This window comes from Octodon degus, unplaced genomic scaffold (assembly GCF_000260255.1).
Source record: "Octodon degus isolate 3935 unplaced genomic scaffold, OctDeg1.0 scaffold00039, whole genome shotgun sequence".
Taxonomy (NCBI): Eukaryota; Metazoa; Chordata; class Mammalia; order Rodentia; family Octodontidae; genus Octodon; species Octodon degus.
Window position 1 is genome coordinate 2,175,509 of NW_004524615.1, and position 13,422 is coordinate 2,188,930.

General features: G+C 58.7%; 1 protein-coding gene across 1 annotated transcript in view; it reads right to left on the reverse strand.

The window, feature by feature from the left end:
- Col4a2 (collagen type IV alpha 2 chain) overlaps positions 1-13,422 on the reverse strand; it is a 115,877-nt gene that overhangs the window by 40,993 nt on the left and 61,462 nt on the right. The window contains exons 5-6 of the mRNA XM_023715213.1: positions 1,594-1,728; positions 1,473-1,517 (exon numbers count right to left, since the gene is read on the reverse strand). Of these exons, the coding sequence (XP_023570981.1) occupies positions 1,473-1,517; positions 1,594-1,728 (180 nt within the window). The remainder of the gene's footprint in view (positions 1-1,472; positions 1,518-1,593; positions 1,729-13,422) is intronic.

The window sequence follows — 13,422 nt, forward strand, 5'->3', positions numbered from 1 at the left end:
ACATTCTTTATCTGTTTCCTGGATTGTCTGCCTGCACTTTCTTATCAGAACTGAACTATGTCACCTGCAGTAATCATGTAACACTCTGATCTGAGCTTGAAACTAGGCTTTCGAGGAAAACTTAGAGCAGGCCCGGCGTGCAGTGGGTCTCTTGGCACTGAATTCTATGCGTGTCCATAAGATGTGATGGTCAGCTCTCCCTGTGTGCTGCCTTTTATGAGTTTGAAGTGGCTTAACGGGTCCCCAGATTCCACATCAGTGACCTGGCCAGTTAGGATGGGCGCCCTCAGTCAACCAGCTTGAGCGCATCTTCATCCCGTAGACATGCCCACTCTCTTGGGCAGCGTGACCACTTCCTCCTAAGTGACAAGCTATCCACTTCCAAACCAAATGAGTTCACAGCAGAAACGAGTGGCAACGAGGGACAGATTCCTTTCTGTCTTATCTCAGTGTTACTTTAGGGTTTTAGGGTTCCAAAGACAGCCAACGTACTGTCCAGAGTCAAAACAAAGTTTAAAAGCTGGTGACTTAGTCTTAGACCATGTTTAGGAAAACCTTCTAACAGGTATTCCCTGATCCTGCGTCTCCTGACCCCAGCGTGACAGCTGCTTCCCCTGCTCCTGCCTTGAGGTGTCCAGCACCGCCTGAGCTGCCCGAGGTGACACTGAGCTCCCTGGCCACAGAGTCTCAGCGTGCTTCTCCGCTTCCTTCTACACTTATGGAGCCTCCCTGACACACGCCCGGCATGGACTCCTGTTAATGAGCACTGTTCCTTGTCTGTGTATGCATGTGTGTGCGCACGTGTAGAAGTGTGGGCATGCGTGCCCCACGTGTGTGTGCGCGCGCGCACGTGCAGTGTTCGTGCATGTGTGCACATACGTGTGGCAATGGAGAAGATACATGTGTAGCTTAGGGCGCCAACATCTGCATGTCTGCGAGGTTGGGGAAGCAGATGTCTCGGAAGCACAGGCGCAGACAGGGAGGGCGCAGGACGCGTGATAAACACGCTTATCCGAGGTCAGATCTGGCCAGGAGTCCAGCCTGGGAACGCTGTGCGGCCTCCCTGCAGAGCGTGCAGTGAGTCAGGCTGATCGTTTGTCATCTCATGCCACAAGAAGTAAAGTAAACTAGGTTACAAAAACACATTCTACTGCCTTACGAGATTTTCTCATGCACTAACCATGCCTTCCCCCTTGCTCATGTTCCGTGTGGTTACCCAAGGGGGCTGGCTGTGTCCTGGCTGTCCAGGTCCCCAAGAAGCCACCCCTCCTCCCGACCACGTCCATGTGGCTCGAGGCCTGTGTGCTCCAGCGTCGGTGAGGAAGTGGCCCCACTCTGAGTGGGATCCAAAGGAAAGCCACCCTGAGCGCGCCCACGGCTGCGCTCCCCCACCAAGGGGGCCTCTTCCCCAGGCTCTGAGCACGCCCCTCTGCAGGGCTCGCAGAAGCTTTAGAACCCAGACTCTGACTTACGGGAATTCCGTCAGCTCCAGGAAATCCAGAAACACCTCTTGGGCCCTGTGACGGAGACAAACAAATCAGCCAGGGCCAACACACCCCACATCCCCCAGCAGCGGCCCGGCCATGGCCTTACCACGTCTCCTTTGGGTCCTGGCGTCCCAGGGGAGCCTCGCTCGCCCTTGTCACCCTTGCGGCCCTGCAGCCCTGGGAATCCTTGCAGTCCTGGTGGCCCACTGAAGCCTTGGGGGCCCACTGGCCCGGGCTGACCCTGTGTGACAACACACATCCAATTTCACAATTAAAACAAGATACCTATGGTGCATACCTGTCATCCTAGCCCCGAGAGGCTGAGGCAGGGGGAGGGTCACAAGCTGCGGCCTGGCCTGAACACTCTCAGTTGAGTGAGATTCTGTCTCAGAAGGAGAAATAAAAACAGGCAGCGGATGTAGCTCTGTGCAGAGGCCGTGGCTTCAATCCCCAGAACTGCAAAAAGCAAAAAGAACAACCCCCAAATCACACCCCCAGTCACTCATTTCCTGCCACCGCCACCACCATCCACACTGTTCATTCCCACAGACCTAGGGGCTTCTGAGAGCACAAAGCAAGCACCCTCCCTACCGCGGCAGCGTCAGAGGAGTTTCTGGCCCAAGAAAGAGGCCGCAGAGTTCACAGGGAGTAGATGAAGATGAGACAACGTGATTCTGGACAGCTAAGGCCATGTCGCCTTGAGGTGACAGTCCTGGTGGGCATGCGAGGAATCGACTCGCTTGGCTTCTCTCTACTTTCTGCTGCTAAAATTTGAGTCCCAAACAGCTCTATACAGCCTTGTCTGTTTCCTTAGCTCCGTGTGTGTCCTACGCTCTAGAAATACTCCTCAGCGTCCAGGTGCCAAGCACAGTGCTGATCTCTGTCCTGTTTACACTTAACAGGAAGAATAAATGGTCACGCAGCATGGAAAACCACGTCGCCACGCCCACCGTGGTGGCGAGTGGCAGGGCCTTGGGGTGATCAGAGAGATAAATGGCTCCTGTGGAGGCAGTGTGGTGCTATCTCAGGTTGAAGTCACTGTGTGACCTAGCACCTCAAGACAGGGCAGGGCCTGGGAGGGGAGGCAGGGCTGCGGAGGCCCCAGGCACACCCGTTCACAGCACGTGGTTGGCGTGGCCCAAGGACCATCCTCAGATGAGAGGACACGGTGTGTGCAGGGCAGCATGGAGCAGCCGCCCCTTGGCCCAGAGAGGAGCCCAGCAGGCGCGCTTGTGCGTGGAAGGGAGGAGGGGCCGGGCCGGCAGGCGCTTCTGCCGGGGAGCTCTTGGGCCCTTCAGGAAGCCGATCAACGTCTGGAAGTCGGTGACAGCAGGGAACGCACACCGCACCGTGACTGCGTGCGCAGTGCCACGGGACAGCACACCTAACGCTGGCAGAGAGGGCGAGCTGCATCTGTGGGACGCTTTGATTTCTGGAGGGGGGCTCTCTCTATGCAGCCCACGCTGGTGTTGAGCTCACACTGATCCTCTTGCCGAAGCCCCAGAGTGCTGGGGTTGCCAGCAGGACCCACCATGCCCGCTCTGCTGTTTTAACCGCAATAGAAAATTTAATTTAATGTAAAAATTAAGTTAAAAAATAAGAATACATTAACAATAAATAAAATACATAAAAAAGTAAACACATCTTAAAGAAGAGAATGAGGAGGTCCCCGCGTCACCACAGGGGCAGAATCTGCTGTCAGGGCCCAGGTTGCACCGACACCACTCTCTGTTCCCACGCCGGAGCCACACCCGACCCACTGCCCTGAGTCACAGCCGTTTTGTCCCGGATGGCGGAGGGGACTCAGCGTCCACTCTCTGGCTGGGCAGTTCTTCCCAGTGCTCCACAGTGCTGAGGGGATACAAAGGAGCTGTATGTAACATGGGGGCCGCCGAGGCTCAGCTGAGCCGAGTTCCTGTCCCACAGTCCCAGGAGACCCCTGAGGATGAAGCCAGCCCCCAGGAACCTGGACCCCTCCCTACCACGGGGCGCTTGGGGAGGCTCCCTGGGCCTGGGTATGAGCTCCGGACGTGTGGGTCCTGCTCTGCCCTGGGGTGCTGTCCCTCAGGTGTCCTTTGGTGGGGTGCTGCCCCAAGGGTGTGGGTTTCCCTGGAGGTGACGGAGATGCTGCTAGAATAAGGTGGTGGCTGTGCTGCTCTTTTGTGGAGTGAAAGCCACCAGATGGGATGCTTGGGCGGGGGGGTTTTTGTTCTGTAGATTTCGCCTCAAGAAAAAGAATAGGTGGCAGCATGTTCCAGAGAAGAAAGAGGGAAGTTTCCCTGTGCAGCTAGGCTTTGCCTCCAAGCGAGGATCTTCAGCTGCGCTGTCCCAGCTGCCTCCATGTCCTGAACTGGCTCCAAAGGTTTCCCTTTTTTAGTCATTTTGACTTTGGGGAAGAGCCAGAAGTCCCACAGCGCCAGATGCAGTGACTGAGATGGCTGAGGACACCGAGTCAGGTTCTCACAAAAGCTGCCTTTCCATTGGGTGGTGCTTGGTGGCGGCGGCAGCAGTGTTCACTGTGATTTTTATCACACCTGGTAAAGACCCTCAGGAAAGAGGACTCCAGAACTGCTGCAGAAAGTGGCCAGGACCATGGGATGAGTGTGTTTGACGCGGAGGGAAGGATGGGGGCGCTGGCAATGCATCGTTTACTGTGAGGAACTTTAAGCACATTAGGTATTAGGCATGGCATTTTCAATGATCCTTATTCTTATTCTTATTTTGTCTCTTTGAGATAGGGTCTTGCTATGAGGTTCAGGCTGCCCTGAACTCACCGTGTAGCCCAGGATGGCCTGGAATTTGCCGTGGTCCTCCTGCCTCAGCCTCCTGCTGGGATCACAGGTGTGCAATCCCCCCCCCCCCGCCCAGCTAGTCATGGCTTTTGGTGGCCAGTGCATCCTGGGAGAGTGGCTCTGCTGAGGGTTCAGCCATGGCTGGTTGCCTCCGCCCCACGACGAGGGCACAGGGCCGCTGCGAGCTCGTCATGGTCCAGGGAGCTGGGGACCACAAACCTCTGCTTCGCGCTGCCTTCCGCCCCCTGGAGCTTGCTGGGAGCGCAGAGTCCCAGCCCCATCACAGGGTCCCTGAATGTGCTTCGGACCCCAGGGGGTTCCTTGCACTGGAAAGTTTGAGAATCACGGGTGGTACCATCAACTTCCCCTCTTGTCTATGGGTGTATGTGGGGAAGCCGGCAGTACCACACAGGGATTCTTTTTTTTGTGTGTGTGTGTGTGTAACCGAGGATTGAACTCAGACCCTTGTGCTTGCTAGGGAAGCGCTTATTCTACTGAGCCATCTCCCGGCCCCAACACAGGGATTCTTATCTTCTAAGGAGAGAAGGTCTGAATCCCGGTGGGACTCCAAGGTTGGTCCAGTGGGGCTCAGGGGCAGGGAGCCCTCTGCTGGTCAGATGTTAGTTTGGCTGCATTTCTTTTGGTCACAGGCAGAGTGGTCCTCACTGTGACAGGTGCCACATTCCACCCCTGGCTCATCCTGGCAGGCAGGGCCAGGCTGGGCCCAACCCACACTGCTCCAACCCCATGTCCACCCGGGATGTGCACTGTCGCCCCACAGAGCTTTCCTGAGCCCTAGAACTGTGCTTCCGAGCCCAGAGGCAGAGCAGAAGCAGAAGCGTGCGTGGGCAGTCATTCTGCAATCTCAGACCAGAGAGGAGACAGGCCGGCCGCACACTGGCTGCAGAGCCCGGCCGGTGGGCAGTGGCTTCTGCTTCCATCCAGAGCCCATTAGCCTTCAGCGTGCTTGGGAAGGAAGCAAGAATTCCATCTGTCAGAGAAGGATAAAAACATTTCCAAGAATAAATATGTGCAGGACAGCATTTTCCTGGTAGAGCAGAAACGAGCTCGCGGTGACGCACGGCCGCATCTGAATGGCAGGAAATCCCTCCTTCTTCCTCAGCTGGCTCTTCCTTTGTCACCATCCATGGGCACCGGCACCCTCCAGACAGCCCCGTCCGCCCCGGGACCCGCCCTTCCTCGCTGGCCCAGATGTGTCCCCGGCTGGGGGCGGCAGTGCCGGGTGACCCTCGGGGAATTCCAGATGAAGCCCTGCTTGCCACAATTAGCAAATATTTCGGATGTCCCCCAAGGCAGGATTGCTCTAGCTGATCCAGGAAAAGTTTCTCCATCCAAGATTTGGAAACGTTCGTGGCACTTAAGGAGGCTGACTAACTTTTGTGAGCATTTGTATGTGACCCTGGGGCGGCGCAGCAGAGCGCAGTCCATGCTCATCCAACTGCGCCAGCTAGTGCTTATCTATTATATTCTATACCTAAGCATCCGTGCGCAGCAGCCTCCCGCGCCGTTAGCCGCACGCCGCGACCCCACTGGAGGCGGCCTTGACTCTGCCCATGACCTACATTGTCCTATTTAATAGACCACGTTCAGCACTAGTGTACATTAATGATCTGTCACACGGAGGGGAAGGACATGATCTTCTCTCTCTCAGTACTTGACGGTGGTGGTGTCAGGGTCAAAGAGTAACGTCTCCCTGCTTTAGCCTTCTCCTCGCTTGACATGGATCCCAAGCCCAAGGGGAAGAGCTAAGCCTGTCAGAGGTGTAGAAGGCGGCGGGAAAACCTGGGGGTGGGTTGGTAAAAACTCCTTACAGGAGGCACAGAGCTCACGAACTGCTAGTGAAAACAGCTGATAAGCTTAAAAGCTTGACTGGCAAAGATACCGGGTGGAATAAATGCAAAGCAGGTGTCAGGCATGCGGCTTCTGCCCAGAAGCTGCCAAGAACCCCGGAAACTCGATGACAAGGAATCTGGTGGCTCTACAGAGAATCCGGCAGAAGACTGGGGCAGATGTCACCATGAAGAGGGCTAGGTGGGGAGCGAGGGTTGAAAAGATATTGCATGTGGCTAGCCGGAGAAATTAAGCCGGCAGAAGGGTATAAGTATGAGAGCTGGGATGGTGACAGGGACACCCCATCTCCAGCTCAGCATGGGGACAGCGTGGTGCTTCCTACCCATGCTCCGAGCTGCCTACCAGTGGCCTCTCCTGGCTTTGTGCTCAGGGTAGGACCACGTGAGACCTGCGTGGGAACATGCACTGTGATTCTAAATGGAGCAGGGCCAGGCAGGACCCAGAGCCTGTCAGCCAATGAGTGTGTAAACAAGCCAGGGTATCCGTGGCAAGGCCAGGAAGAGCAGGGGTGCGGCTGTGGGTGAACCTAACGTGGCTCATGAGAGGGGCCAGACCCTACCCCATGGCTTGCATGCTGTGGGCCTACTGCGTGACACTCTAGAAGGGGTGCAGCTAAAGACAGAGAACAGCCCACTACTAGGGGGTGAGGAGTGCCTCTGTGTGACAGGGGTCCTGGGGATTGGTCTCTGCCAGGGTTTGGCGGATGTTGAGTCTTGCAGAGTGGCATGGAACTGATGCCCCCGGTGGGACTCAGATAGGAAAGGACACCAGTCGAGGTAGAGAGGAAGCCAGCAGCCCTTATGCGCTCTGAGACCCTCCTGTCTTCTCGGCTCCTGAGGCAGAGGACATTCCGCAAGAGAGGACCCGCCTGGCCAGTAAAGCCCTCTGTCGGGTGGCAGAAAAATGAGGCAGCCAGGCCAGTGGCGCTGGTCGGGAGCTCGGGCCGTCAGCCAAGTGGGCAGGGCTGGTCCTGCCCTGCTCAGTGTGGAAAGAGCCAGCCTTGGGGGCGTGGGCCCAGGATGTCAGGACACGGGAGAGTGGCTGAAGCAGTCTGGATAGATGAACTTGTGCTGTAAAGCCGAGAAAAAGGGCCCACGTGCCAGGTCCCCCGAGTCCCACAGGCAGCGTGGGCTCTGGTCCTTCTGCTTTAGGCCTGTGGCCGTTGGGGCTGCCTGGTGCCAATTTCCTGGGAAAATGTCTCGCTACCCCGGTGAGCTTCAGCACCCAGCGCCTCTCACCTCAGGATGAGGAGTTGCCTAAGAGGCCGGCAGGGTTTCCGGAGCTATCTAGTCCCTGAAAAGACCAAGTTGGGGGTGGAGGTTGTGGCTGGGGAGAAGGTGGAGCCTGAGGGCCAGGCTGGAGGGCAGGAGTGCCAGGCAGCACGTAGGGAGGACACAGGATGCGTCCCCAAGCAGTGCATATACAGCCTGGCTGCCGTGGCCAGCTGCACTCTGTGGCTGCTTTCTGCCATTTTGAGTTTCTTCATCTTGTCAAGATTTTATTTCCCGTTTATCTTCAGTGGGATTCACTTTCTAACAAGCACAGCTGAGCTTCGGCTGCCAACTCGAGGCCTGGCAGGGCTCCCTGCTGTCCTCCCTGTCCCCGGCCTCCCAGGCACCCCGGGCTCCAGGCTTCCACTCCTCGCTTCCCCAGGTGATCATGGAAGCGGAATCTGAGGCTGCCTGCGCCCGCCTGTCACCCATGCGTGGCTGCGGATGGCCCTCCTATTGCGGGGCAGGAAATCTGCTCCTTGTTGGAGACTGTGAGCAGCAACGAAGACGCTGCAGAGCTGTCCGCCAGGCGGGCTGAGCCCTCTGGCAGCCCCTTTAGCAATGCCAAGTGCGTCCACGTCAGGTGGAGCCACGAACTTCCCCCTCAGCTGGCCTAACAGGCACGAGGGCACCGGGTTTAATGGCTCCCCTTCCAGTCCGGCAGCCGCCACCTGTGTGAACCCCAGGCCCAGCTGGGGGGTGGGCTCGGCTGTGGACTCGTCCTGCCCGAGAGCTGTGTCTGCACGATCCGCAGGAGCGTGGATGAAGTGGTCAGGCAGGAGACCACTGTAGGGGGCACCAGGCAGACATGCGAGGTACCATCCCGGCCATGGCATTGCGGGTGGGGCAGGGACGTCTGAACCGAGCTATTCTCAGGACCGGGTTGGGGATAAAGCAAACACGTGGGAGCAGCAGGGCGGAAGTGCAAGAATTGGGGTGAGCAGCTCCGGAAGGGGCGCGGGTGGGTCAGCAGGCATCTGGTAACTGGACTGCAACATTCCACCAGCACTGCTGGGAGGAGCGGGGTGCAGTCCTGGCGGCCAACTGTAGGTGGCAGCAAGAACCCCGGCCGCGAAGGACGTCAGGCCCAGAGTTCCCAGGGCCGTGCTGTGGAAGCTCGCCGCAGCCCTTTGGGGTCAGGGTGACTCATCCCTGCGGCCTGCGGGCAAGTCCCTACCGCGGGGAGCTGTCTCCCGCAGGCAAGGCGCTGATGAGTACTGACAGCAGGATTCCAGCGGCCGAGCAGGGCGGCCCGGGTCTTCCTGCAGGGTCCCGCAGTAGCTCAGGGAAGCGCCCACCCGCCCGCCTCCCTCCTGCTGCTCACTTGCAGAGCCGGTTCCGAGTGGTGTCCCTGGGCCCAGACCCTCACCGCGGCCCAGGCCAGGCCACCTAGACTGCGAGCGCATGACCTCTGGCCTGTGGGAGGGCACCCGAGGGCAGTGCTGTATCCTGTGGGGGAGACTGAGGCAGGGTCAGCCCTGGCTTTGTGAGGAGCAGCTCGTGCCCGGTTTTTCTGAGCACTCCCGAGGGCGCAGTGTCTGCCGCGCACGTGTCCCCGAGGAGTGGACGGGACGGCAGCCCCGGGCTCTGTCTTTCCCCCAGTCGTGGTGAGCTGGAAATCAGGGCAGAGTAGACCGCTGATGGGTGCGGCTGGGTCAAGGCCCTGCGGAGGCCGTCTGAGTCCCGTCTCTGCCTGGACCCCTCTGGTGCCCTGTGATGGCCGGGTCGTGGCTCCCTAGCCCGCTGGAAGTGACTGGGCAGAAAGCGACGGTGGAACCCATCAGCTTGGTCACCTTTTAGCAACTCTGGGCACAGGGTGACGCCACTGCTGTGGGGAGGTCACAGTCACCACGACAGGGCCCTTGGACGACAGGCTGCAGAGTGAGGCTCCCTAGAGTCAGAGGCTCAAGCAGGAAGCAGAGGCCTGAGCAGCCCGTGGCTGGGTGGCTCCTAGCATGGGAGGGTCACTCCTCTCGCATGTCCCACGTGTTTGTTTTTTCATTTAGTGCTGGAGATACAGGGTCTCACTACATAGATCAGACATGTAGTGTAGTGATCTTCCTGTTTTTCAGCCTCCCAAGTGCCGGGATTATAGGCCTTTGCCACCACGCCCAGTCTCAATTGCTGTCTCAGAACGCCCTGGGGGCAGGGCCAGTCTGGCATGCTGCCTAAGCAGTTGTTTTAGTCCGCTAAGCTATCAGGCTGGTTCTTCCCACATTTTTTTTTTTCTTTGTATTTTGGGCAGGGTCTACAGGGTCTCACTGTGTAGATTGGATTCATAGTGATCCTCCTGTTTACAGCCTCCCAAGTGCTGGGATTATAGACATGCACCACTACACCCAGTCTCAATCCCTGTCTCAGCGTGCCCCAGGGGTGGGGCCGGCATGGCAGGCCAGGGGATTGAACTCCTGGCCCCTGCATCTGCCTAAGCAGGTGCTTTAATCTGCTGAGCTATTTGGCTGGCCCTCCACATGGTTCTTGAAGGTTTGGGACTCTTTGCAGTACTGGGGACCAACCTGGGGCCATGAACATGCTGGGGAGGGCTTGGCCCTAGCCCCAGAAGTCTGCTTTTAGGAAGAGGAAATGGCAGGCAGCTTGGTGCTGCTCAGAACTTGGTCTTTCCTACTCACATCTCTGAAAATGTCCAGCTCTGGAAGGGAGCTTCTGAGAGGTTTGTGAGGGTGTTATTCCTGGCCAGCCAGACCTGGAGTGCAGTTCTGAGCCACCAGCCCATGGGGCCTGCATCACTGTCCTCCCCTGGGAGCAGCAGGGAACGAAGCCACCTCAGGAGGTTGATGGCTGGGCATCCTGGACGCCCCCACGCCAGGCCCAGGCCCTGCTTCAGGTTGACTCTGGATGAGCCCAGGGAGGCGACCAGCGTTCAGTCTGTGCAAAGACAATGACGGCTTCGGAGACGTGAGCCCCGGGGTCCCGGCGGGAGGAAGCCGGTGACGCGCGCGCCATTCCAGAGCAGTGAGTCAGCAGGGTGTGCTTGGGGACACAGGACACTCGTCCTCTTAGTGGCAGTCGTTGGCAGGAAAACAAGCAGCAGCTTTTGCCACAAGATGGGAGGCCACAAGCGGCCCTCCCGGGGGTCTCGGCAGGCCCGCTGGCCAGACAGGGTGTGGCATCACAGGGGAGGAGCACAGAGGCTCGAGGTCGCATCCCTGCCTGGGCCTTGCTCTCCCTGGGTCTGTGCGGGCAGGAGCTGAGCGGGGGCTGGCTGGGGGCTGGCCGGGCACCTGCGCTGCCCACACCTGCTGCACCAAGGGCTCCGTGCCAGGCAGCGTCTCCACGACCCCGAGAAGCGAGACCATTGGCACTGACAGGACATGGGAAGAGGGCAGAGGCTGGGGGGCACAGACGCCCACTGCCATCGAGTCAGAGTGTGGGTTCATCATTTTGGGGTGCTTTCTTCTACACGCGCACAGAATCTGAACAATCCCAAAGCCAGTTCCTGTCCCGGCCTTGGCTACGGGCCGGGTAGGAGCACCACGGTCCTGCTACAGAGCAGCAGGGCGCAGTCGTCAACCCTCGGCCCGCAGCACCCCGCCTTTCAGGTCGCAATCCGGTTCTGGGCTCTGGCCTGGGCCTCCCAGTGCTCACTCCCTGCATCCTTCTTGGGGAGAACACACAGTTCTGCCTGGAGCTGTGTTTTTGAGACACTGTCTCTGTGTAGTCCGTGCTGACCTTGACTCCCTGTGCAGCTCAGGCTAGCTTCAAACCCATGGCGACCCTCCTGCCTCAGCCTCCCAGAGCTGGGAATCCAGGTGTGAGCCACCATACCCGGCTCATTACACATTCCTTAAGTTTAGAAGGCATGAATCCATAAGAAGTGCGAAAATAAAAAGAAAACAGTATATGAGCTCTTAGTGGCTGAATTCCAGAAAGCACTGTGGCTTAGTTACAAACTGCACACAAAGACGCCCACGATCCTCCCGCATGTGTGCTCCAGGAGCCCTGCATGACAGAGACACCCTGCATGGGTGGCAGCAGCTGCGTCTCACGTGACATCCCCCAAGCTTGATGAGCTCTTTCAGCCCTGTGCCACCCTGGGAGCCACGGACAGCCTGGGGCTCTGTCCACAGCACCTGCCTCTTGCCACCCCGCCTTTGGAGCACGGCCTGGCAGGGCCAGTTATGAATCAGAGCCTCACTACCTGGCTTGCGCTGGGAGTCAGCGGATGCATCGGACCTCTTCTATTCGCTCAGTTTGCCGTGGTTCTTCTGAGCCCGGGATGACGCTGGGTTGTGGACAGTGGTGCTTCCTGTCGGCTGTGGGCCTGATGCGCCCGGCATGTGCCAAGACTCATTAGAAAGAGCTCTCAGGATGGGACGAGGGGCCTGGCTGCTTCTGGCCGCTCAGCCTCCCAAGCTCACGGTGAGGCCACGAGAGGTGCCCAGCAAAGCCAGCCACTCCCTGCGGGCAGCATAGCACTAAGGGTGCTGGCAGGCGGGCTGAAACACGAGGCTCTCCTTCCTCTCCAGCGATGCCCAAAACCAAAAGCTAAGAGGAAGGAGCAGGCGCTGTCCATAGGCACAGGAAGTGTCCCTCTGGGACTCGTGTGGGCCACAGGGCAGCCACTGTCGCTGCACAGACGGAGTTCTCACCACCTCTGCTGAGCTGGGTGCCAGGTGTGGGCCCTGAGCCGCGAGGCCCTGGGTGGCACCGCATTCCCGGGGTCCTGTTTGCCTTCCCACTCAGGAACTCCGGGTGCCCTGTGCATCTCCTTTTGTTCCCCAGTGTGTTCTGGGAGCTGTGGTCTGTCCCTGCCCCTCAGACCACCTACACTGGCGCCCCTCCCCCAGCCACGCTCTGCTCCATCGAGTCTGCACAGAGCTCCTCCAGGGAACTGCACCTCATGCTCACAAGCAGACAGTGTCCTGGTCCCCTCTGCTGGGTGGTGACATCCCACGGGGGACGTGCACCAGCCCACAGACTGCATCTTCCCCCAGGGGTCCGCATGCTGGTGGAGTACACCAGAGCTTGGGACGCACACGCCTTTCAGCAGCATTACACCTTGCAGGCGAGCAGGGCCTCAACTGCGGCCAGGTGGGAAGAGCCCAACCACCCCAGGGGGCCACCCGGGATGGGCAAGTTTAGCGGGATTTGGTGGTGCACACCTGCCACCCCCGTATTCAGAAGGCTGAGGCTGAGGACCAGTTGGGAGCTTGAGGCTGCCTGGGCTGCACAGTGAGACCTGGGCTGGGGAAGCGAAGCAAAAGAGGCAAACCGCATCATAACTCTGCCCCTGTGCCTTGCGCTGCTTTTCTTTGAGCGATACTGCGGGGGTTTGAACACATGAAATTCACTCATGAAGCCCCAATATGTCACTGTTAAGAGGGGGTTCTTGGAAGGCGACAAGGTCAGAGGTGGGTCCCTGAGTGTGATTTGCACCCTGACAAAGCAGCTTGAGGGAGCTAGGTGCCCCTTCTATGTGAGGTCACAGCAGTGCGGCATCGTCTGTGACCCCAGAACCTGCCTGGACCCCGAGCCTGCTGGTGCTGGGCTGGGGCTGCTGGGCCCAGGACAGGGCATCATCCCGGCCGTGGCATCTTGGTCGCTCGCAACGGACGACCGGGATCCTCAGCAGGGAGTAGAACTGGGTTTCCTGAGCCGAGAGAACTCTGAAGACACCTTTAAGTTGTGCTTGTTGTAGTTTCCACGGATGACCAACAAAACCCGGTTGTCTCCTGGAATGCACCAACTCGGCTCCCCCGTGCAGCAGGTGTGGCACGGGACAGTGCAGGGTGAAGTTCTTCTCTGGCTCCTTAGAAGACCAGGGTCACTTTGAACTGTGCTTGTAGACCCCTGAACACGGTCAGCACTTGTAGACCCCTGAACACGGAAGAAAGCCAGAAGCTCCGTGCTTGCGCAGCCCACCCTAGCCACATCCCTGTCTTTAACCTCCCTGCCTGTGTTCCCGTGACGGGGTGGGCGATGGCCCTCCCTGTGAACACGCGCGTGGGCAGGGATGTGCAGTTAAGGGCAGCCCCGCAC